Source organism: Lipophrys pholis (assembly GCF_963383615.2).
Source record: "Lipophrys pholis genome assembly, chromosome: 5".
Taxonomy (NCBI): domain Eukaryota; kingdom Metazoa; phylum Chordata; class Actinopteri; order Blenniiformes; family Blenniidae; genus Lipophrys; species Lipophrys pholis.
This window is the reverse complement of record NC_137628.1, coordinates 14,060,543-14,083,872: the sequence shown is the minus strand read 5'-3', so window position 1 is coordinate 14,083,872 and position 23,330 is coordinate 14,060,543. Positions and strand designations below refer to the sequence as shown.

General features: G+C 40.7%; 1 protein-coding gene across 1 annotated transcript; it reads left to right on the top strand.

Annotated features, from left to right (window-relative positions):
- The first annotated feature begins 269 nt into the window (after positions 1-269).
- tmprss6 (transmembrane serine protease 6) lies at positions 270-22,547 on the top strand. Its single transcript, XM_080462927.1, has 18 exons — positions 270-501; positions 2,104-2,236; positions 4,498-4,640; positions 4,814-4,881; positions 5,628-5,815; positions 5,906-5,947; positions 6,587-6,791; positions 7,458-7,594; positions 9,296-9,408; positions 10,611-10,720; positions 11,241-11,383; positions 11,478-11,576; positions 12,895-13,008; positions 14,497-14,613; positions 15,507-15,675; positions 17,243-17,520; positions 20,885-21,021; positions 22,061-22,547. Exons 1-18 carry the CDS (start codon positions 412-414, stop codon positions 22,223-22,225), a joined length of 2,451 nt encoding a protein of 816 aa, XP_080319053.1. The 5' UTR covers positions 270-411; the 3' UTR covers positions 22,226-22,547.
- Positions 22,548-23,330: the final 783 nt, after the last annotated feature.

Here is a 23,330-nt window from a genome sequence, read left to right as displayed (position 1 = left end):
TTTGCATGGAAAGTCAAGTGAACTCTGGAGAAACCTGCACATAAATAAACATGTGCCAGTTTCTCTCCCTGCTGACTTACCTGTGCAGGTGAGTTCACCCTGTGGATCACTGTTGCTAGGCAACAGCATCCCTGCACCTGCGGCAGGTACATGTGAACAATCATCCCCTCGAAGCTCCACAGACGCACGCAGACAACTCATCTCCAAGCAATGTGCAAATCCAAAAGGGCTTTGGGAAACATTGACAGTCTTTTTTCACCTTTGGACTTACAAACAGAAAGCGAGTCGTCGTCTGTCGGTCGCCGCAACGTGTCCGGCTCCGTGATCGTCAGAGATGCTCAGTAAAAGCAGATAGATTGGGGATTGTCGGAGCCCTGCTGTACGTGGAGATGATTTCTCAAGGAGGCAGGAATGTGGAGTGACCCCATGGCGCTCGGCCACGGCTCCAAGAAGTCGGTTTCATGTGAGCAGGGAGTCGCGCCTGCGGCCCTCAACAATGGGGTCAGTAAGCATGAAACACATTCTCATATATGCATTTTGAGTTTTTTTCTCTTGGTATGATGTGCCACTAAAATCTCTGCTCCATAAAGAAGTTGCCTTCACATGACTTTTGGTTTGTCGATGGCTTTCATTTCATCTTTTCTGCACTTGACGCACTTCCTCTCATGTGATCCTCACTTCATTGTGTCTGTCTCAGAAGGGCCTTTTCAACATACACTATAGTTTCTATAGTATATTGTTGTGAAGCTGCTGTCTCTCAGCCCTCTGTCACTGTGTCTATTATCGTCATTGTTATTATTATTATTATTATTATTATTATTATTATTATTACAGACATACAAAAAAGAAACAATCTATATACACTAATATCCATCTATCTTCAGTAGATAAAGCAAATAAATAGATGCATGAATAAATCTATGTTTAATGAAAATAAATATACACAAAATAAATCTATACCCAACGCCAACATGTCTGTAAAGGGGTCAGAAGAAATCAAACGTATGTGATCCTTAAGCTAATCGCTTCTTCATCAGTGAATAATCACATTGTACAATCATCCTGCATCCTGAATCTTATGTAAAAAGTAGCTTGTTGTTTATTAAATAAAAAGTAGCGCAATCCTTTTGAAGTAAGTAGTCACTGTATTTCAGTATTACCTTTCAGTAACTTGCATGGTACTGTGAAATATATTTACAATATAGTCTGATGACACAATATTGTTATAATTTTAGCCATTGATTAGAATAATTTGCATTGCATTACCTTGTCAGTGATTTTATCAGTTTTTTATTGGAGTAGCATTTTTAAAAAACCCATTGAAAATGTAATAACTGCAGCCAGTAATGTAATAATACATAACTGTATTTCTTGAAAATATAGGACTTTTGTGCCATTTGGTCATAAAATATACGTAGAGAATAAAAACCGTGTCACACTCTTTACATTATGGTAGTGATTGTATAAAACTATTTTATTACCTTATTGACTTTATATAGCTTGGTCGAACTTTTACATTATTATTAATAGATTCTTGGTTACTAAAACATGTGATAAAGAAATTGTCAGCATTAATCAATATTTGTTATTAATGTGCTAACTTGCTCAGCCCCCTTTTAATGGTAATCATATTAGGAGGTCAGCATTAAACAAAGACACTGGTGGGACAAATTAAATAGGTCATGAGTGCTTAAAGCTCTGTGAAGAAGGACCTTGTACCCTTGGAAAGCTCCTGTATGAGGGAATCCCTTCTATATAATCCATCACATGATCTACAGACACACGTAGAGATTATTGCAGTCCATTATTTTCTGACCTGCACTGCAGCATGTTATGTATAACTTTAGTCCTCTATAAAAAAGTACATGAAAACTAGAAAATTGAAAGATATGCTGAATCGTTCCCTTGATGTTGGGGAATCAGAGTTCACTTTGAATCCTTAAAATCGAAGTTACATTTATAATGTTGGGGGGAGATTTTTGAGCCATGCGACACCGCATGAAACGGCTCTAGCGGGTATTTTTAACCCGAAAGCGTCTCGTCTTTGATTGAAGGCGCAGAATAATCACAGGTCTGAGAGAGTTTGCCCTTTGTTCTGCACAGGTTCGACCCAGCAATCAAGCTGTGGCTTCACGCCCCAGGAGGACTCAGCCTTGCAAGTGTCTGCTTGCCTTCCTCGGCATCCTCATCATCATACTTATAGTTACAGGAGTCACGCTGGTCTGGTACTTCCTTGGTTAGTCAATTCTATTTTCCCTTGCAGGTGGCACTGTAAAATAGCTGTTGAGGCAGAAATGTAAATGTATATACAACGATAATTTACCCTGATTAAATATGTGACTTTTCCCCTCTGAGATTTAAAAAAATACAACAACTATACAGATTGGTGTCAGGGCATAGGGGATTTCTTCAGTTAATCCTTGAGATTTCACTCAGCACAAATGCTCTTGAAATAACCTCACAGCTACCAAATGGCTCAATAATGTCTGGTGGTGCAGAGGTGGTCCTTACTGCGAGAATATCCCAAGTCCAGGATTTGGACCCTCAGTCTGCATGTTCTCTCTGGTGACTTTATTATCCCCAAGAGGCAATTTCTGCTACAGCCAGCAGTGAAACACATATACAGCATTCATACAACATGCACGCTAACACATCTATTTACAGTTGTTAAACAAACCAATGGCAGTTAGAATGAAAGAGTGCTTGTGTTTGTTTGACATTTACAGTATGTAGGTAATCTGAACCGGATGGATGGATGGATGGATGGATGGATGGATGGATGGATGGATGGATGGATGGATGGATGGATGGTTGGTTGGTCATAAAATCTCACTAAAACTGAAGAAACCTTTCAATGACTATGGATAAAGAAGAAGAAGACGGTTTCATTCAACACACTGTGGTGTGGTGCGAATGAAGGAGATCGCACGCAGTTATTTTTGGTGGCCCGGATTAGATGTTGCTATAGAAGAAAAAATCAAGGCATGTGTTTCCTGCCAGAGACTAAGAAACCTTCCACAACTGGCTCCCTTACATCCATGGGACTGGCCTGAAGAACCATGGCAGAGGGTACACATGGACTTCGCTGGAGCTCTGGAGAACCACATGTTCCCGCTGGTAGTTGATGCGCACAGTAAGTGGCCGGAGGTTACCATCATGAAAAGCACATCGTCTGAGAAAACCATTGAGGAGCTGAGATCCATCTTCAGCTGCTTTGGGCTCCCACAACAACTGGTCAGCGATAACGGCCCACAGCTGGTATCTGAAGAGTTTAAAATATTCATGTAGGAGAATGGCATTCAGCATATCAAGTCAGCACCTTATCACCCTGCCACCAATGGGCTCCCTGAAAGATTTGTGCAGACAATGAAACCAGCGCTAAAATCATCTCACGGTGCACAGTCCCTAAACCAGCGCTTAAGTGCGTTTCTGTTATCCTACAGAAATATACCCCATGCTTCCACAAGAGTTTCTCCTGCATTGGCCATGTGGCCATGTTAAAGCGACAACTGCGAACTCGCCTTGATCTCTTGAGACCTCAGCAGACATAAGATGTTGTGCGACTACAACTGAGAGCTCCAGTGGAGAGGAGAGCAAAATCCAAGTTTCATAGCTGGAGACCACGTTCTCGCCCGAAACTACACCAGAGGTGCAAAGTGGCTGCCGGCAACAATTGTTGCTAAAACGGGACCTGTTTCATACAGTGTAGAGACTGCTGATCACAACATCTGGAGAAGACATGCGGATCAACGGCTACACACAACGCTTCTCCACCAGTCTCATCTGCCCCAGAGATGAACGTCTATCCGGAGAGGTTTTCATCACCGCCTAAACAACCAGAGCGACCCTGGCACACCGAAGGAAATCCCTGTGGAGACTCCTGACATTAAATCTCCTTGACCAGGGCCCGTAGAGTCTTCTCCGAGAGACAATGTGACGGACTTGCCCACTGGCCGTGATCACCCTAAAAGAAACAGACGACCACCTGATCGACTGACATATTATTAATATTAATATAGAGACTAACCCTCACAACTGGGGCAGAATAATCCCAAGGATTCAGTCCGGGGAACGAGGTAGTCTACCCTCTAATGTATTTAAACAGTAAGCTTTAGTTAATTGTCTTTGTTTACATTTCTATAAATCGACCTTCAGAGACGCCGTACCCCTGTTGATACGGCGACGTCATCAGCCCTGTGTGTGAGCGTGTGAAAGACCCTAACTAAAAACCAAACGATCAGTGCTATTTAGTCTCCCGTGTCTGCTGACTTGTTATGAGGACATAACAAAACTGGACAAAACTTATATATATATACAGTATATAAAACATCTCTGGGATCAAGTTCCTTTCCACCATGGCAGATGTTGCATAAATATTCACTATAAATCAGAATTTGGTATCAATTCTTGGCTCACTATCGTGCAGAGCAGGTAACATAGCTGCAGACTCTGTCAGTGTTTGGAGTGTTAATGGCTCTTTTTTTAACTTTGTTACAGAGTACAGGGTTTGGAAGTTAGAGCCTCGTATCCAGCAGCAGTACACAGCCTACATGTCCATCCTCAACAGGAACTTCTCTGCCGAGCTGTCCTCTCACCACAGTCCTGCCTTCAAGAAAGAAGCCAGAGGAGTGCGGAGCATGGTGCGAAGGGAGCGTGAACTCCTCCGATACTGTACTGAAATAACATGGTTCACATCCTGGGGGATCCAAATTGCTTCTGGGCTTCTGTTTGATTGGCCATTAATTCAGCCTCCAGTGTGCAGCTGGAAGCTCACATCTGAATATTTTTTTATATTTTTTTCTTTGTCTTTCAGGTCGAAAAAGTCATGAAAGAATCAAAGCTCTCTCGATATTTCAACTACACCACAGTGTTTGCTTTCGGGTATGTCAATACTTTAGCTACTATTATAGATGATGATGGTCATTGGGAAGTGCCTCCATTTGAAAACTGCTTTTGAATGGCAGATGGTCATCGTGTGGCTTAAAGGTCATCATGCGCTTTAATTCAGATTACTTTGTGCTACAGGATCAAATAGGGTCATTGAAGAGTAGAAATGGTCACAAGTCTGGTTTTATTCCCCAAAGAACAATAACGAAACTCAAGATTTACCCGAGAAGAACCAGAGTATGACCAAGCAAAGTTGTTGAACAGCGAAGATATTTTTATGGTAATTAATTCAATCAGACAACAACACAATGCTCTGAGCTCTTACAAGATAAATCATTATTGAATCCATGATTTATACTGCTTCTTTCATTCAATTTAATACAATTCAGTGTTACAGAGAGTGTCTTATACTAAAAAAGTAATAGAAAAAAAGAAAAATAAATGAGAAAAGAAAAAGATTAAAGGATATTCTGAGAGAGATTATTAAAACTAAGTGAAATACAATAGGAAGAAGATGAAATATGAAAAGGAAAAATCATAAAATGAAAACGTAAAAGTGATTGGTCATGTATTTTTTGTATTTTGGAGCAAGACCACATAATTTACAATAGGAAGGATGAAACTTACAGAATTAAAACACTTCTGATAATGTTTGACTTTGTGAGCTTATTCAAGTATCTTATTAGGGTTAAAACAAACCAAACAATGTTAACCTATATGTGTGAGTTCTGTTTCTGCAGGGAGGGGAGTGTTGTGGTTCACTTCTGGATGGTGATGTCTGTACCGAGCAGCCACGCTGACAGAGTCACTCTGCAGACGGTCACCTCGAGTTTCCAGGAGGGCCTGAGGGCGTACGGCGGGTCGGAGCGGGAGGAGACCGCGAGCTTGGGTGGATACCTTCTCCACCTCACCACGCTGACTGTCCGTGGTGAGAGAAAGGGAGAGACAAAGGGTTCAGTGGAGATGAGAAAGAGAGAATTCATTGGTTGTAATCGAACCTTTGTTCTGCTTCCTACAGAAACTGATGCAAAAGTTGTAGAACTCTTGAAAGCCTCATTTGGTATCACACTTCATTTCCTGCTCATCATTTACAGCCTTTTATTTCTGATGTTTTTGATTGAACTATAATTTGCAGCTTGGAACTTTCAGAAACAGCAATGAGAGATTTTTTTTTTTTAATAATCAAGGCTGCATGCGAGACATGATAAGAATGGCTTCCTCACAAAATTAATTTTGAAATGTTGCTGTTAATACCATACAGTAAACACACCGATCAGCCCCAAGCTGCCTCATATTGTGTACTTTCCCCGTTTTCCATAAAACTATCAGCAACAACCTATTGGAGATCCAGTCATCGAGTCATCTAGCCATCGCAATTGGACTTTTTTTTTTTTTTTTTTTTAAATTAAAGACCAGATTGGACTTCTCTGAAGGGTGACTGAACCAAGAAATTACCAAGTTATTAGTTTTATCTTCCCGCCTCATGGTGGTCTCAGGGTTTTGGCTGATTGGTGTATTTACTAGTTTGAGATCCGTCTGAAATCTTCTATAATCAAATGTAAAATCAAAATAAACCTGAACTTTAAACGTACTTTTCTGAATTGTGTTTGACCTGCAAAGATTGATAATTGCATAAACTGAGGACAATTTCAGAAGCAGTCCTTCCCTTTGCTAATTTCTCACCTCCTTTGACTCAAAGACTGTTACCGTTACCAGAAGGTGGTGTCCAGCAGCCGCGTTGCTCTCAGTGGCCCTGACACGCAGCGCTCTTCCTGCATGTGGCACCTCCAGGCCGTCGCCGGCACCCAGTTAGAGCTCCACATGGAGTGGCTGCTGCCCGAGTGTCGGGACAGACTGCTGGTGTATGACTCCATCAACCCCTCCGACAACCACCTCATCACATCGTGAGTGATGACTTCTGACTTCTTCTTTGAAGGGACAAAAAATTCAGGACTAATCATGATGAAGGTTGCTGGATTGGATTGAAGTTGTGAAATTGTTTGAAATTTTGTGTTAAAGGCTTCATCAGTGGAGCTGACGCCGCTGACAGCAGGTTCGAATGGGGCTTCTTGGTTGTTGACTAGATGCTAAAAGCTCACTGAGGGTACACACTGTAGTTAAGTTGTTTATCTTTCCCAACTTGTGATCTTAGACAAGTTACTGAGGAGATTTATGGTTTTGGTAAGTGGTTAATCCCCGTGGTTACAGTCTATAACTGGCAGTTGTGGCTCCTACCTATATCCCAAATGGTTTTTGCCATTGAGTCTCCCAATTTGTGGTTTCTGATGGTGGACTCTAGTGCTAATGAATGCTACCCTTGGCGAGGTTATTCTTTTCAAGTTGAGTGAGGTTTCCATCACACAGATTCTTCAACCACTTCTTTTTTTTTTTAGCAAGTTCTGCGTTTTCTTTTCAGGTGAAAAACTACAAGCTATCATGGCAGGTGGATATACGATGATTTGGATGAATGAGGATTGTCACTCTGGCATTTATTCCCTCACATATGAACGAGGCAAATGGCAAACTGTTGCTCAGACTTCTGATCTTCATCCCTGTCTCTTTCCTTCCAGTGTGTATGGCTGCAGCAGACGTGAACATGTGGTTCGTGTCCTGTCTTCAGGCGAGTGGATGACAGTGGTTTGGAAACAGGGTCTGTACAATTACAAGGACCCCTTTTCATTGTCTGCTCAGGCCTGGGATCACCAGGGTAAGACTGCCTAAGTATTTCATCTAAAAAAGAATGAGTAATTGAGTCCAATGCACAGTGGACAGAGTCTTGTGAAAGAAGCTTTTTTTGTCTTGTTAAACTTCATCCAGACAAAAAATTGCAAGAGAAAACTGACCAGACAAAGAGTTGAGTCATGCTACAACAATTTTTAAAGGGTACTTCTGGTTTATTGTCATACTTTGTCACATTAAAAGACAAAAAAGGATATTATTGTTAAGTATTTTGCACAAGCTGCCATCAATAGGATACTATTATGGTCATCGGTTCCAAACACTAGCAGCCAGAAACCCAATGAGGCTGGTGTCAAATTACAATAAGTCAATTTAGTTTTGTAATTTGAAAATATGCAGCTATTGTTAGTTTTGGGTCACGGGAGGGCACAAGACTCCACACGCCACGGTAAGAAGCTCCTGTTTAAGCCCAACCAGCAAAACAAAAACCAAAGTCCACGAGATCACAGGAGGGTCACGAAGTAATGCTGGAAAGTCGAACACAGACTGAAACCGCTTCCCACACAGGAAGCCTGAAACACAGACCAACCAACAACAAGAGACAAAACTCAACCCCTATATATAAACCGCTTGTCACCAGGTGAGGAGAATCCCATACTCAGGCACAGGTGAAAGACATCAGGGCAGGGAGCAGCAATCAGACGCAAGGAGAAGTCAAGGAGCCTGAAACAAAAGACAGAGTCAGAAAGTCAAGTCACACAAGAACACAAATCGTGAACCATGACATCGATATCCAACAGATGGATATCTTTCTGTAAATACACTGATGATAAGCCAGTGTTCTTAGATGTACCTAAAGCCTGCTGGTATCCTCAAGCTTAGACTATGATTTGGAGTCATTATATTTTCAGAATTGATTAGTCAGTCCCGAACTTTTCTGTGAGCTTCACGGTTTTAAGATGATTTTTTTAGTAGGCTTACTGTCCTGTCTGTCCACCAGTACCAATACCACTTTTTTTTAAAGGAGGAGTACTAGTACAAATACTAACCTTTAGCAACTTGCCAAATCGGAATACTTATTCAATTCCACTAAGCCCTAATTTATACTCCATATGCAAATAATATGTGAAGGCGATGTGTTTCTGTAAACTACCTCACAGCCTCTGCGTCAACGCTGTGCAGACCTCCAACAGCCTTGAGTTTACTACTATTGAAAAACTGAAGATCGGATGATTTGACAGGGGTGGAGGTGAAAACAATGAAGTGAATTAAAGCAGTAGACATGTCCATTTCGCTGATGTATTTCTAAATACAGGATGAAATTATACAGACCCTCCTATTCTTAAGCCTCATTTAAGTCAAACCCTTTCATTTAAAAACATGAATATTAACAGGATGAAGGCACCGGAGGGAAAATCAGGTCTGTGCTAAAGTTTTCATCTCTGTCTGTCGAGTTTGTTGACTGTCTGATTCTTCCTCTGGCGCTACCAGTCTTGAAATATGTCCAAACAGAAGGATTCAGCCTCTGGGCAACGTGGGTATCCAAGACTTCAATCTATCTTGGCTTTACTGGAGGGAACAAATCTGTTACACCTGGATACTACCGTCTTTTATTATCTTCTCTGAGTTTTGTGGTTGTTCGCTTTACTGATGTCACAAACGAAAACACATTTGTTGTTGTGAAACGAAAGGAAAAATATTTCTTTCTCTGCGTTTCATCCTTTCTCAGACTGTAATGCTACTATTCAGTTGGAGGCTGTGTCCGGGGTCCAGGGGACGCTGAAGACACCATTCTTTCCCAGCTTCTACCCTCCTAAAACCAACTGTACCTGGAGCTTTGCTGTAAGCCTTTTCCTCCATACATACATTGATATTTCTATTGATTAATCCATTAAGCTTACATTTCGATTCAGAGCAGGAATGTCAAACTGATTGGATCAGTAAAACAATAGCACAGAACACTTTTAATGCCATTTTTTTGGGAGGCGAAGGAGTCAAGTTTTCCTTCATGTCAGTGCAAAGGAGGAAAAAAAGTTAACATTTAAATCTGCAATAATTACACAAACACATCCAATATCTGCATACATTTACAATATCACCTTCACAGCGTAAATCAGCTTGGATATCAGTTTTGTCATTGAAATGCTGTAATGAAGAGCCCTTTCTACACAATGTTTTCAAGTAAAAATGGAAAACTCTTTTAGTATTTTGAGTGTCTTTTTACACATTAGTGCTTTGAGCCAATAAAACTGTTACCTTTTGAAAATGGCTTCCAAGGTGGAACCTTTTGAAAATACTCTGACTCCATCTTTGTGTAGATGGAGAAAAATGCAACTTTTCTGAAATGCTGTTACTGCAAACGCAGACCATGACGATGGTAAATAGTTCTTCTGCACATGTGCAAGTTGATAAAAGATAACAACAATGTTTGCCTCCAGAGTGTCATGACTTTCAGTCCATTTTCTCCAGGGACTTGGTAGTTTTATAGTTGACACTCACCTGTAATAGCAATCCAACTGTGTCATCTGTCCATACGAATGCTTGTGTACTCACCACTGTTAATGTGGTAGCTCGTAACGGCGCCCGCTAGAGCCCAACATGAAAATGACATGTTTTTTTTGTGTTCTGCCATTGTCACGTAAACACACATTGTTTTCAAAACGTTACCAATGCGAAACTTTTTTGAATCAAAAACACAAAACTTATGGCTTTGCTTGAAGCGTTGTGTAAACACGGCCCTTGATAGGAGAAAGTGAGGTAAATGTCTTCTTTGTAATTCTTACACATTGTCCTGTCAATCATCCTGCAGGACATATTTGACCATCTGAGAGCGTAATGGCCAACAGTTCCTATGTCTGACACCCCTGCTTTAGTTTGATAATTCTGAGGAAAAACGAGCTCTCAAAAGGAAGGTGTATTTCCATAAGGAACAGGAAGCTTTACTAGATGTTGTCACATCTGAGATTCATGTTTTTGATAAAGATTACGAATGAAGGGCAGGCATTTCTGAAGAGCTATTGTTGTACTGACTGTGTTATTTTCAGATGCCCGGTGCAGGAATGGGCTTGTCTTTGGAGTTCGAGGGCTACGAGCTGAGCAGAGCCGGTTATAATCAGGCCTGCACCCAGGGGCAGTGGATCATCCAGAACCGCAGGTACAGAAGATCTCCCATCCTCACTGGCAACAGTCAGCGAGGCACACTGAGCTGGTCCTGCTATGAGCTCAACCAAATCAAGTGCTAATTGCATCCAACACACACACACACACACACACACACACACACACACACACACACACACACACACACACACACACACACACACACACACACACACACACACACACACACACACACACACACACACACACACACACACACTGTTTTGTTTGGCTCAAGACATATTTTCCACCACTGAACAGCAGGGGGCAGCATTGCTCCAGCTTACCCTCCTGCTCCAGTCACAGGTAATGTTACCTTCAACAAAAAGCCATTTTCTATTCATGCTGATAAAACTGCTGCTGCTCAAACATTGTTATTTGGATAAGGTTTGGAATAGAAGATGCTGACAGTGAAAAGCTTGAGGGCAAAGTCATTGTTATGTAAACTACGCCTCTCTAACCTGTGGGCTTTCTCTGCAGTTGTCTTCAGTCTCTCTCTTCATTCTTCTCCTCAGACTGTGTGGTACCAGGTGTCTGCAGCCCTACAATGAACGCCTCTCCCTCCTCTCTTCAACCACCACTGTGGTCATGACATCCGAGGTGTCGCTCACTGGGCCAGGCCTTCAGCTGCAGTACAGCATCTTCAACTTGTCAGATCGTAAGCTGTCATTGCAAAATTTCACTAGATACGTTACAAAGAAATTATTCCAACCATGTTCATGAGCATCATGCTAAATAGTGTGTTTTCACAGCTTGCCCAGGCCAGTTCCTCTGTACTGTGAACGGTCTCTGTGTTCCCATGTGCGATGGAATCAAGGACTGCCCCAATGGACTTGACGAGAGGAACTGCGGTACATATCTTATCTTTTCACACTCTTATGATTGGTTTCACAAATTAGCTATGGAAGCCGAAGGAGTGCTCAAAAATCAAGGCTTTTCAGGATTCCTTAGGACAGGGGTGTCAAATATTCAGTCTGTAGTCCACATAAAGCCTGAGAGTCCAAATATACCGGTGAGATGATTTTGCAAAGTGTGAAAATCCCCCCCCAAAAGAAATTAAATTTTCATACACATTACATGATGTTATTTTGCTGCTTTATCAATGGTCTGGGCCAATTGGGATCTCATGGAATTGTATGTGAAACTGAAATGAGTTTTGACATTCCTGCTTTCGGAGATCTATAGTCATCACATTTATGTGACTGACGTGGCTGAGGGGAGGATTGTTCAAGCAAAACATCCATCATGTGGGCTTTGACAGTGTCCAGCTAATGAAAGCTGGCTGGTCTGAAATTAATCTCAAATCTGCGACTCCAACACCTTAGCAGATTTATAACCTTTGAGATTTGGCAGTTTTTAAGATCCAGTGCTAAAATCACTTTGGCTCAGATCAAGTATCAACTAATGACATCTCTATTATATCCGTAGGTGGCGAAAGAACTTTGTCATTTTACTGTTTTAAACTCAAAAGCTTATGTGGTTTTTTTCCCCCAGACACAATAAATAATAAAAAATGAATTGGCTACCTGAAAATGTTCAAGTCTAAGTTTAATAATGTGAATGGGCAGGCACTAGAGCAGGGGTGTCAAATATAAGGCCCGAGGGCCAAGACCGTCCCGCAAGAAGCTCTATTTGGTCTGACAAACCACCAAGGAAATGGTAAAAGATAACACTGATTTATAAAAAAAAATCTTCAGAATAGCAGACACAATACAACACTGGGGCCAGAGCTGAGACGTCAGTGATGCTGCCATGAAAGATAGTTACCTCGTTGCTCGCAAACTAGCCTCAAAGCCTTGACATTGTAAAAGCATGCATAATGCGACAGCTATTGGATTTTTGAACATTTCACTGTGTTTTGCACTAGAAGGTAAAATTGGCTTTCTGATCAGATTGTTGTACTTACCGGTACTGAGTGTTACGTATACTCTGCACTACAACAAAGGAAAGCTGTAAAGTTTAAATTTAATGGTTATTTTCGCACCATTCTACCTGTCTGGCCAACTCAAGATAAAATTGGATTGTATGTGGACCTTGAACCAAAATGTGTTTGACACCCCTACACTAGAGTTACCCCTCGACAGCTCCAACTTTGACCCTTTTGTCACAGTTTGTTCTTGTTTCTACACACGATCCCTGTCTGTTGTTAAAGCTCATGTTTTCTTGCAGTGTGTGTGGCGCAGTACAAGTGTCCAGAGGACAGTCAGTGTGTGGACTACTATAAAATATGTGATCAACACCCGGACTGCCCCGAAGCCACTGATGAGATGAACTGCACTGATGGTAAACAATCCTGCACGGGCACACATGAAGAGGCTCCACTGCTTTGAAAAACAGCTCTGATGTGAAGCCATGGTCGTGTAGTGGGGATTGTGTAGAATGTAGTGTATTTGAGGTTGATTGGTGACTCCAAAATTCCCCTGAAGTGTGCATGTGAGCCTGTGATGGGCTGGTGATCCAGGGCGTACCCAGCGCCATAGCCAATGGGGATTGTGTGAAGCCGTACAGAAGATGGATTGAAGGATGTATGAAATCAGGGATGAATTGATGTTATTTTATGTGAGTGCATAACTGCAAAAGAGTGACAATGTTAGTATTCTTGTCCTCTTTCCACTGAATTGATCTCGTCACTGTTACGCCGTAGATGGGTGGCCGTAATGCTTCCTCTCCTGCATCCCAAGCTGCTGCAAGAACACTTCCACAAAATCTGCTGAATGGGAAGTTTTATTTGCTGGAAAATTAGATAAATAGAGTGAAGAGACATTTTTAAACATGCTTGTCTCGTCTACAAATCCCTTCATGGTTTGGCCCCTCCCCCTTTGGAGGAATTTATTAGACGAGAAGACAGTAATCTGTAAACGAGATCAACCACGAGAGGAGACCGTGAGGCTCCATTCAGACAAACCACCACTGGACAAAACACCATTTCAGTGGAAGGGTTAACAATATGGAATAGTCTTCCAATTACTATTTGAGAGTCTTCCATTTTTACAGCATTTAAAAAAGAGCTGAAACTATGGCTAAAGGCTAATCAATCGTGTGATCACTTGTAAGACCTGATTATTAATATTAATGTTATAGATTAGGGAATATGTTTGTATTGCAGGGGGAGTTGTAAATAGTGTATGTATTCTATGTCCATGTTTGTTTGTTTTTAAATAATTGTTGTTGTCTTAAATGTACAAGGACTACGGATGGAAAGTAGCCCATGGCTAAATCTGGCGCATTTACACAAAGTGACTACCGAGTGTCCATTAATGTGCACTGTCCTCTGGAAATATACTAATAAAGAAAGAAAGAGACTGGGTTGTACCAAAACAAAGTAAAAAAAAGAAATGAATCAAAGTCTAAGCATGTTGTAGATGGCAGAACTGCACTTCAATAAAGCCAAGGGGCTTACGCTACAAGTTGTGTAGTGTATGAACTTCTGGGCCACACCAGAGATACAAGCACACATTAGCAAAAACACACATAGACATTCACCAAATGAGTAAAAGAAAAGGCTTTCCTCCCACCCGCTCCTTTGAATTTTGACAGATTTGACTGATCCAATGACTTTTCCCTTGAAAGAAATTGTTGGTAACAGCAGTTGGGAACCAAAAACAATATAGAAACATTGAATGACACGTTGCTGGTGGAAGTCTTTATTTACAGCCTGCAAGTATCACACCTGTTATACTTATAGTTTTGTGTTATGGCACCGGATGAAATTTTTATCGATCTGTACGGATCATTACATACAATTTAAAAATGCAGTTTGTTCTATTGAAGGTGTGGAGTGTACGGACATGACGTACGTGTGCGCTGATGGAACGTGTCTGAAGAAGCCGAATCCCGAGTGCGACTTTGTGACCGACTGCCCAGATGAGTCAGATGAGACACGATGTGGTGAGAAGGAAATGATTGTTAATTCATTTCTATTGGGATTTTGAATTACTTCAATTTGAAAATTAAAATCATTTCCCCCCCCCCCCCCCACAGGTTTAAAGGGACAATATGTAAAATTGTTAGTCATGCCTCCATTGGGTGCCAGTGTTGACTCAGTTTAGCATCAATCTTTTCTTTATGGCTCTTCTTGGCTTACAAACTTGTTTTACAACACTGAACAGATTTTTAGGCCCACAGTGTTTCAATGTTTTCAAGTGAAAACAGAAAACTTTTGCTACATTTTTCAGTGTCCGTTTACAAGAAAATGGTGCTCGGAGTCACTGAAAATGTAACTTTTTGAAAATGGTTCCCAAGGTGGAACTTTTTGAAAATGCTCTAAGTCTATGTCTGTGGAAATAGTGGAAAACACAACTTTTTGAAAATAGTCATCCAACTTCATCAGACTGATATCCTTGTACTCGTCGTTGTTATTATTCAGTGTATTGTTTTCTGGCATGAGAACACTATTTTTCCGCATTTTTGCTGTTTCTGTGTAACCAGACATCTTTTTTCAAAATGTTGCTGTGTAAATGCAACATTTGTGAAATGAAAGTGCAAAATCGATTTGTTTTCACTTGAAACATTTTCAGACAATACTTAAGCTCTCAGCAAATACTAATTTAAAAAGGGGGCAAACCTCAGAGCGCCAGGCTAACCAGTGCCACCTGATGGATAGAAGTCACATTACATCTGACTTACAAGTTGGAGCAACATTCTCACATCAGTTGCACCAGAGATGCTGCTGTTGATATATTAAGAAGTAATTCCTCTGGTTGATAGAAAGTGGATGTAGTTATCGCACGCGCGCGCGTGTGTGTGTGTGTGTGTGTGTGTGTGTGTGTGTGTGTTTTCAGACTGCGGCCTGAGGCAGTTTTCCAGTCGTATCGTGGGCGGTACCAACGCCTCTGAGGGCGAGTGGCCGTGGCAGGCCAGTCTGCAGGTGCGAGGCAACCACCTCTGTGGGGGGGCACTAATCTCCGATCTGTGGGTGGTGTCCGCCGCCCACTGTTTCTATGATGACCAGTAAGTGCAAGAAGATGGACGTGTGTGTGTGTGTGTGTGTGTGTGTGTGTGTGTGTGTGTGTGTGTGTGTGTGTGTGTGTGTGTGTGCGTGTGCGTGTGCGTGTGCGTGTGCGTGTGCGTGTGTGTGTGTGGCTTCTGGGTAGATTGACAGGCACAATCCAATCCCAGACAACCAAAATTTTATGAATTTTTAAAGGCCTGTGTCTGTCAATCCCGGCATCGGCTGGTTGGACCATGTCCAAAACTGCTGCTGCAATATCTTGTAGGGGATTAACTGTTTTTCTCTGCATTGGGATTAAAAGCTTTCGCAGCCTTCAAGGGTGTTCTGACATTTCAGACAATGAAGATTTTAAAAACACATATGAAAAGAAAACCTTAGCAGATGTTTCATTTTGTTATTCATTAAATATACAGTATGTGAGAATGTGCTGAAAGTTAGTACTTGTACAATATCTAAATTTTTTCAAGGCATTGTGGTTAATAAGAGCATATGATATTTTAGTTAGTCGTTGATAAGAGTTAAACTATCAGTCAAAATACTGTTTTACACAGTGAAAACTCATTGCATTTTCATTTCAGAAACACAGCAATGTTTTGCAAATCGATGTTCATTTCCACAAAAACGGCAGAAATGCTGAAAACGATTTCATGTAGTTTAATGCAGGGCCATGAGTTGGCAATGTTGTTTGTTTTTGTATTGAAACCACAGACACATGCTCACGGAGAACAATACGCTGTAAACATCAACAATGGCGGATATACGGACATTCGTATGGACAGACGAAGTTGTACTACTATTACAAGAGACTCTCAACTATAAAACTACCAAGTCCCAGGGGAATATGGACTGGGAGTCATGACACTAGATGCTGCCATTAATTTGATTGTCCATGGACTCATGCATGTGCAGAAGAACTATGCACTATGGCTGCCATGTGCATGTGCAGTAACAGCAATTCAGAAAAGTTGAGTGTTCCCCTGTTTCCATGGAGACAGATTTGCAACGTTTTCAAAAATCCATGTAATCATAGTTTCACCTTGGAAGCCGTCGTGTAAATGAAGACTCAAAACACAACACATGTTTTCAGCTTTAACATGAAAACGTTGTGTCCCTAATTAAGGCCCTAATTACCCGTACTTTATATTTCAGCCCCTGGTTTGTTCTTTCTAGTCGAGCTGAGAGGTCAATGCATCATCTTGTGGTAGAAAATGGTATTACAAGGCGGGGAGACCTGAAGTTGGCTTCATTTTTACCTTCAGATTTAAAACAATGCACAGATATCGCCATAGAGGATCTTTTTTCAAGCCTCAAACAAAAACATTAAAATGTCACTTAAATAAAAGATTGCTATTGGTCTTTTCTTTTAGTTTCTTTTCGTTTAGCTCAGAAATTGCTCTTTAACTGTGTCATTACAGCCGCAAAACAAACACCATATACAGGGCTTCATCAGAAACACCAGTTGAGATACAATTTCTTGCTTGCTCCTGTGGCTTCGCCAGCAAGGTGCCTTCTGCCACCGACACCCCCGAACACATTAAAGCTGCTTATCTTCTTCTCCTGCTTCAGGCTCTACTCCCCCTCCGTGTGGACAGTGTACCTCGGTAAACTCGTGCTCAAGCGCAGCAGTCCAACAGAGGAAGTGGCGCGGGTCCAGCAAATCCATCTTCACCAGTTCTACGACGACGAGTCCCACGACTACGACCTGGCCCTGCTGAAGCTGGACCGGCCCGCCACCGCAGTGCTGGCCGGACACGCCCGGCCCGCCTGCCTGCCTCCGCCGACCCACCAGCTGGACCCGGGCCTGCTCTGCTGGGTCACCGGGTGGGGGGCGCTCCATGAGGGAGGTGAGCATCAGGGGGAAAGTACATCTAGAGCACAGAATGGTTTTATTTCTTGAAGCAGGTTTTGCCGCACTTCTACACAGGTCACAAGCTTTCACCACAAAATCAATATCGAAATTCTTCCGATGAGTTAAAAAAAAGCCATGCTTATAAAATAATAAATGGTTTCCTTTGGTTTTAGTCCAATAACATGCAGATTACAGATTCGTATTTAATACACTTACCACATAATGGTTACTTGTCTTTCTGTCAACCTCTGCAGTGTTTATCATGCATATTTCCCAAACTCACCTTCACTTTATGATTATGATTCTAATGCTAACTGACAAGTAGCTTGATATATACTATTGCTGACCTTGGCCGTTCAGTTCTGGAGCTTAGATCATAAAATGTTTTCAATACTCAGTTTTGGAACTGAGTGTGGAAATTCCATTTGAAAGTTATCATATAATGAAAGTCGAGATTTTTTTTTTTTTAAATTGGAACTATAATGAGCCAGTGTTGTCTTGGTTAGATTCCCATTGACATGTGCTCCACCCAATGACCCCTAACTGCACCTTGCATTTCAGTGGGAAATTCAACAAAAGAACCCATTATATAATTGTTTTGTTTTACGACTTTACACTCTTAAAATATTCATATCAACATCTTACCGGTGATAAAAGGGAATATAAACACAAGCGATTTATTGCAAGTTGTTTTCTACATCTATCAATATGTTCTCCAGTGACCATATTGAATTAATAATTTTCACAAATGGATGAAAAAGCTGCAGATAATGTTGTGTTTGTTAGGGTTAACTGGGTCCCAGAATATGCTGTGATTTTCAAGCATGGCATTCTGCAGTTTGGGAATAGTGGCATTTTATGTGACAAAAATAATTAATTCAGACATGTGATGGAGTGGGTTTTTAGTGTAGTCTCGTTCTCTGTGGCTGAAACAAAAGCAGAAATGAAAGTACACTCCGTTTCTGTTATGCTCAGTATGCACAGTGGGATTCTGAACATTAAACTAAAAAAGGAAAACTGGCGCACATTTCTCTACTTTCATGACACATAATTGTCTGACTAAACTTTCACAACAATCCTGAGTGCATGCAGAGCTGAATGCACTCCAGGGATTACTGCTGTGGTATTTTTAGCAGCCGGGGAACGGGTAAAGAGCTTATAAATGTCAAAACACTGACAAGGAGACAGACCAGAGGAAAGTTTGAAATATAACCTGAAATGTTTGACTCAGGTTTGAGAGGAACAGAGTCTGGGCTGACACTTTTTTTTTTTTTTTTTTTTTAAGTGGCTTTAATCACTACAAGGAGAGATAAATGTCATCTCCGATGGTGACCAGAACTTCAGGCAGTTTTCACGAAAGCTTCAAATTTTTCTTTTTCAGAAATATCATGTGTTTAGCTTCTGATGTCTCAGTAAATTATTTAAAGGTTACAAAAATTCCAGAGATAATTTACAGTTTTAGCTTTTGGAACAGCAAACATGCAAACTGTCCTCACAGTCCAAACACGATGATGAATAGGAGGAGGTTGGACCTGAGGTGGTCCCACATAGACCTTTCACAAGTAACATTAACTCTGGCCCGGATTTAATTTGTTCTACATTATATAATTATTCATATTTTTACTAAAATGATACAATGTAAAACTTTAAAATATCTATAAACTGTGTGGGTGATTCTCAAACTTTAATAAGAGTAACTGAGTCTTTGAAAACAGCCTTTAATACATATTGTTAAGGATTATTTCTATAATGAGAAGAAAATATATGCGATCGGAATTATTGTGTTTTTCCAACAATTTTATAACATTTTTAAAAATAATTATTAAACAAGCTATATGCTAAAATATCATGACCGATATGTGTCAAGATCAAAATAAGAAAATGAGAGCTTGCTACAGTGCCAGAAGAGAGGACAAAAACAAGGAACCGAGAATAAAATTCTCGCCATAAATATGACTGTACAGATGAGATCCAAGAAGGCTGTGAGCGGGGTTCTTATGAAGCTCTTTTTTTATGTTGTTCTAATCAAATATATATATAAAAAAAGGCATTAATGAAAAGTTTGGTTTGAAGCTCGTCTTGAGTGGGTCTGCCCACCATGTGCAGGTTTACACGCTACAGCCTGCAGTTAAGATTAACTCATGTTTCTTTTTCCATCTTGCACTTAAGTAAAGAACGTTTTACCACAGGCGTCTGGTTTGCAACATCTCACACAATGTAAATGGACTCTTAAATTAAGCCCTGTGGTTTTACAAACATTAACACTTTAAAAGTTCAGTTTTAGTTACTGCTTTTAAAAATATCCAAGTATTTCGAAGTCGCAATTTTTCCCTTTAAAAAAAAGAAAGAAAAGAAAAGCATCACAAAATTACAATACGTAACCTAACTATGCAAGAGAGGATGGAAGCCGAAAGGTCTCATATGAACTTGTCCCTTTCAATAAACATTTTTCATAATTCTTTAAAGGAAATAAAAATAAGATAGCAAAAAGCAGAAAACAAATAAAAGAGTTGATAAGAGTCACCTAAACCACACAACATATCAACATAGAACCATCGAGACCTATTTGGACAACAGTGATTGAATAATTTAGCCTTAAAGTTGGCCAAAGCGGGAAGCATATTATGTGATTTATTAAGAGACTTCCAGCTTCAGTTTCAGCCCAAGAAGTTTGACAGAAAGTTGATGTTTGGAGGTACGGCCGAGTGGCAGCTGGAAGTCTTTTGGGTTCCTTGTTGGCTCGAAGCCAAAGGCTGAAGATAATAGGAACAAAATTGTGAACTGTGTCTGGAAGGTTTTGTACATTGTTAACAAATATATACAAAAATATGCACGTTTGTAAAGTATTAAATTGATGAATAAACTTTTTTTCTTTCCTCTGGCTAATAAATTGCTCGATATAAAATCAATTAATTGTGAAAGATAAGATTACTTTAAACTGAGTATTTTGGTGTGTGTGTGTGACAAGGGGAGTGATAACCAAACACACATGAAATGAACTCATCTGAAATAATGAGGCAGGAGAAGACAGAGCAGTGTGAGTGGGAGTCGTCTCTGGTGTGATAAACCAAATGAAGAAAAAGGGGTTGTGAAGATAACAACAAAAAAAAGCTGCTGAGAAGCATTTCTTTTTGGCATGTAGAGTTTCAGAAGAACCAAGTCAACTTTTGAGAGAATACTCTGTTACTATTTATTTCTCTGTTTGATGTGCTTCATGTGAAGACACTATTCGTTCACTGCAGAGATGAAAAGTCATCAAACTGTTCAAAGATGATGCATTAGTGTGCACACACTGTTTATACATTATTGTGAAGAACCCACTTAAATAAACCTCACTGACCATTTTTTTATTATTTCAGGCACAGCCAGTAACCTTCTTCAGAAAGTTGACGTCCGTCTGGTCAGCGAGGACGCCTGCGTTCGCTCCTACGGCCACCAGGTCACTCCCAGAATGCTTTGTGCCGGTTACCGCAGTGGAAAGAAAGATGCCTGTCAGGTACTGAGAGGCACATGAAAACATATTAAATAAGTGTATGGGTTGCGCTCATGCTGATCAACGTCAGCAGTTATCACACGAACGCTGTCGACTTAGCTGCAGAAAGTGAAATACTGTTTAGTGTGATTAGTATGTTAATGACATGTGAGAAGTGACTAAAGGTTTTTCCATTTTTTTGCTCCAGAGAATCAGAGAGCAGGATAATTGCATTCTTTGCAGCTTCTGAAACACAATGACAATTTTCTGTTTTCACTTGAAAATGTTGTTGTGTATATGGACCTTAAAACTCAATTAACCAAATAAAACCTTTGCATCAATATGGTTGATTACATTTTAAATAGTCAACTTTTGACTTGGACTAAGATGTTGTGGGATTTACTGGACAAACTAATTATTTGCCAGCTTTTGATTTTGAATAAAGTATACTGCTTTAAAGTTGAATATTTTAATGGCAAAAGCAATGATTAATCTTTTGCCATCAATATGGAACAATTGTCACATTCAAAGTAAAAGCTTCCAACCATTCAAAAGCAAGACAATAACCACCTTCATGAAAAGACATTTGAGAAAGTTTCAGTTTACAATTAGCATCAAACACAACCACTACGAGCCAAACGCTGTTGGATTTAAGCGTCCTGCTCATGTGCTTTATCCTGGTTTTAATTGAAATTCAGAAGAAGAAACACTCAATCACAAAAACTGTACTTGCTTTCCGGCACACAGAGAGTCAAATTCAGCAAAACAAATGCTGATCTTTAAGAACTTTCACTCTTTGTTCCAAACAGAAAGATCTGGCTTCAAACCCACAACATTTTGGCCTCCAACTGATCTTTTTCCCTGTAAGGATTTAGTGCACTCTTGAAAACACACCCTGAATGCCCTCTGGCTGACACTGCCTCACAAGCAGACCATAAAATAAATGCTAAAAGCTTGAAGTCCCAGCACAGAGTTACGTCATTGGTCATAATAATCAGCTTTGTCATTTCTCATGTCCATGTGGCCTTTGCTGGCATTCGTTGACGTGGTCTGTCTCCGTCAGGGTGACTCTGGTGGCCCCTTGGTTTGCCAGGAATCGTCGGGTCGATGGTTTCTGGCCGGCGTGGTGAGCTGGGGCCGAGGCTGCGGGCGTCCAGACTACTACGGAGTCTACACTCGCATCACCAGGCTCACCAGCTGGATTAAAAAGGTCATCAGCAACACCTAGGACCCCGAGGATCTTCATCATCTTTATGTCTATTGTTCCATGACTCAGATAATGATGTGAAGAGCTGGCAGATGATTTGTGGCCACTTCCTGGAGGGAAAAAGGCTTTGTTCTGAAGCCATTATATCGTAAAGTTGATGATAACAAACCTTAGTTCAGTGACATCTCACAGAATAAATGTTGTAAAATCTTTATTAATTGTATGCAGTAAAAACAAATATGTCTAATAGAAAAAAGTTGAAATGGTTAAAAGACTTGAGATGAATTTCTTTGATTGATTGAAAAGCAATAAACACTGAATGCTATTTAATTGACTTTGCAGTAATATGTGATGATCTGATATCTTTGTTTATCTGCTTTCTTTGACACTCAGTCTGGTATTACTATCACATTATGTTACATGCCAATGTTTTGAAAACGATGTTGTTGTGGGTGCTGTTGATTGGAATGAAACCACACACACGTGCGCAGAGAACAAAATTAGACATTTACTGGTGACTCTCAACTATGAAGCTAATTAGTCCCCGGAGACAGTCCGTAGGCCGCCCGCCATTGTTGTTATCGTCCATCTACGCGTGCAACAAAAACTATTCACCGCAGCCAGTGCACATGAGCAGTAGCAGCGTTTCATAAAGGTTATGTTTTCCCACGTTTCCAACAGAGTCAGAGCGTTTTTGAAAAGTTTCACCTTGGGACCCGTTTTCAAAAAGATTGCATTTTCAGTGGCTGCGAGCAGCATTGTCATATAACCGGGCCTTAGATGAGAACATCGACATTAATCACATCCAGGCTCTACAAATATATATATTCTTTTATAATAAAGGGACATATTAGAAGGTCTTTGTCAGCCATCAGCCCACGAGAAGAAACTGAATCAATCCGGAGACGAAGATACTGGGAACTCCTCCCCCAAATGAAAACCAAATAAACTGAAGTCAACGTGCGTTTTCATGTAATCTAACAAACAGTTTTGCAGGTGTGTGAGCCAGCACTCTCTCCTTCAGGTCACTTTACAAGGTGTAAGTGATGTTTTTTTGGGGGATCCATTTTTCTTTTCAGCTGATTTCATTTCGAGCTACAACAGTATTCTCGGTGGGGACGGGAGC

Bases quoted from the DNA above. Each gene is read 5' to 3' on its own strand.
- tmprss6 (XM_080462927.1), top strand. From the start codon at position 412: ATGTGGAGTGACCCCATGGCGCTCGGCCACGGCTCCAAGAAGTCGGTT. The intron at 7,595-9,295 runs GTAAGACTGCCT...ATCCTTTCTCAG, and splicing joins TCAGGCCTGGGATCACCAGG to ACTGTAATGCTACTATTCAG. The intron at 11,577-12,894 runs GTACATATCTTA...GTTTTCTTGCAG, and splicing joins ACTTGACGAGAGGAACTGCG to TGTGTGTGGCGCAGTACAAG.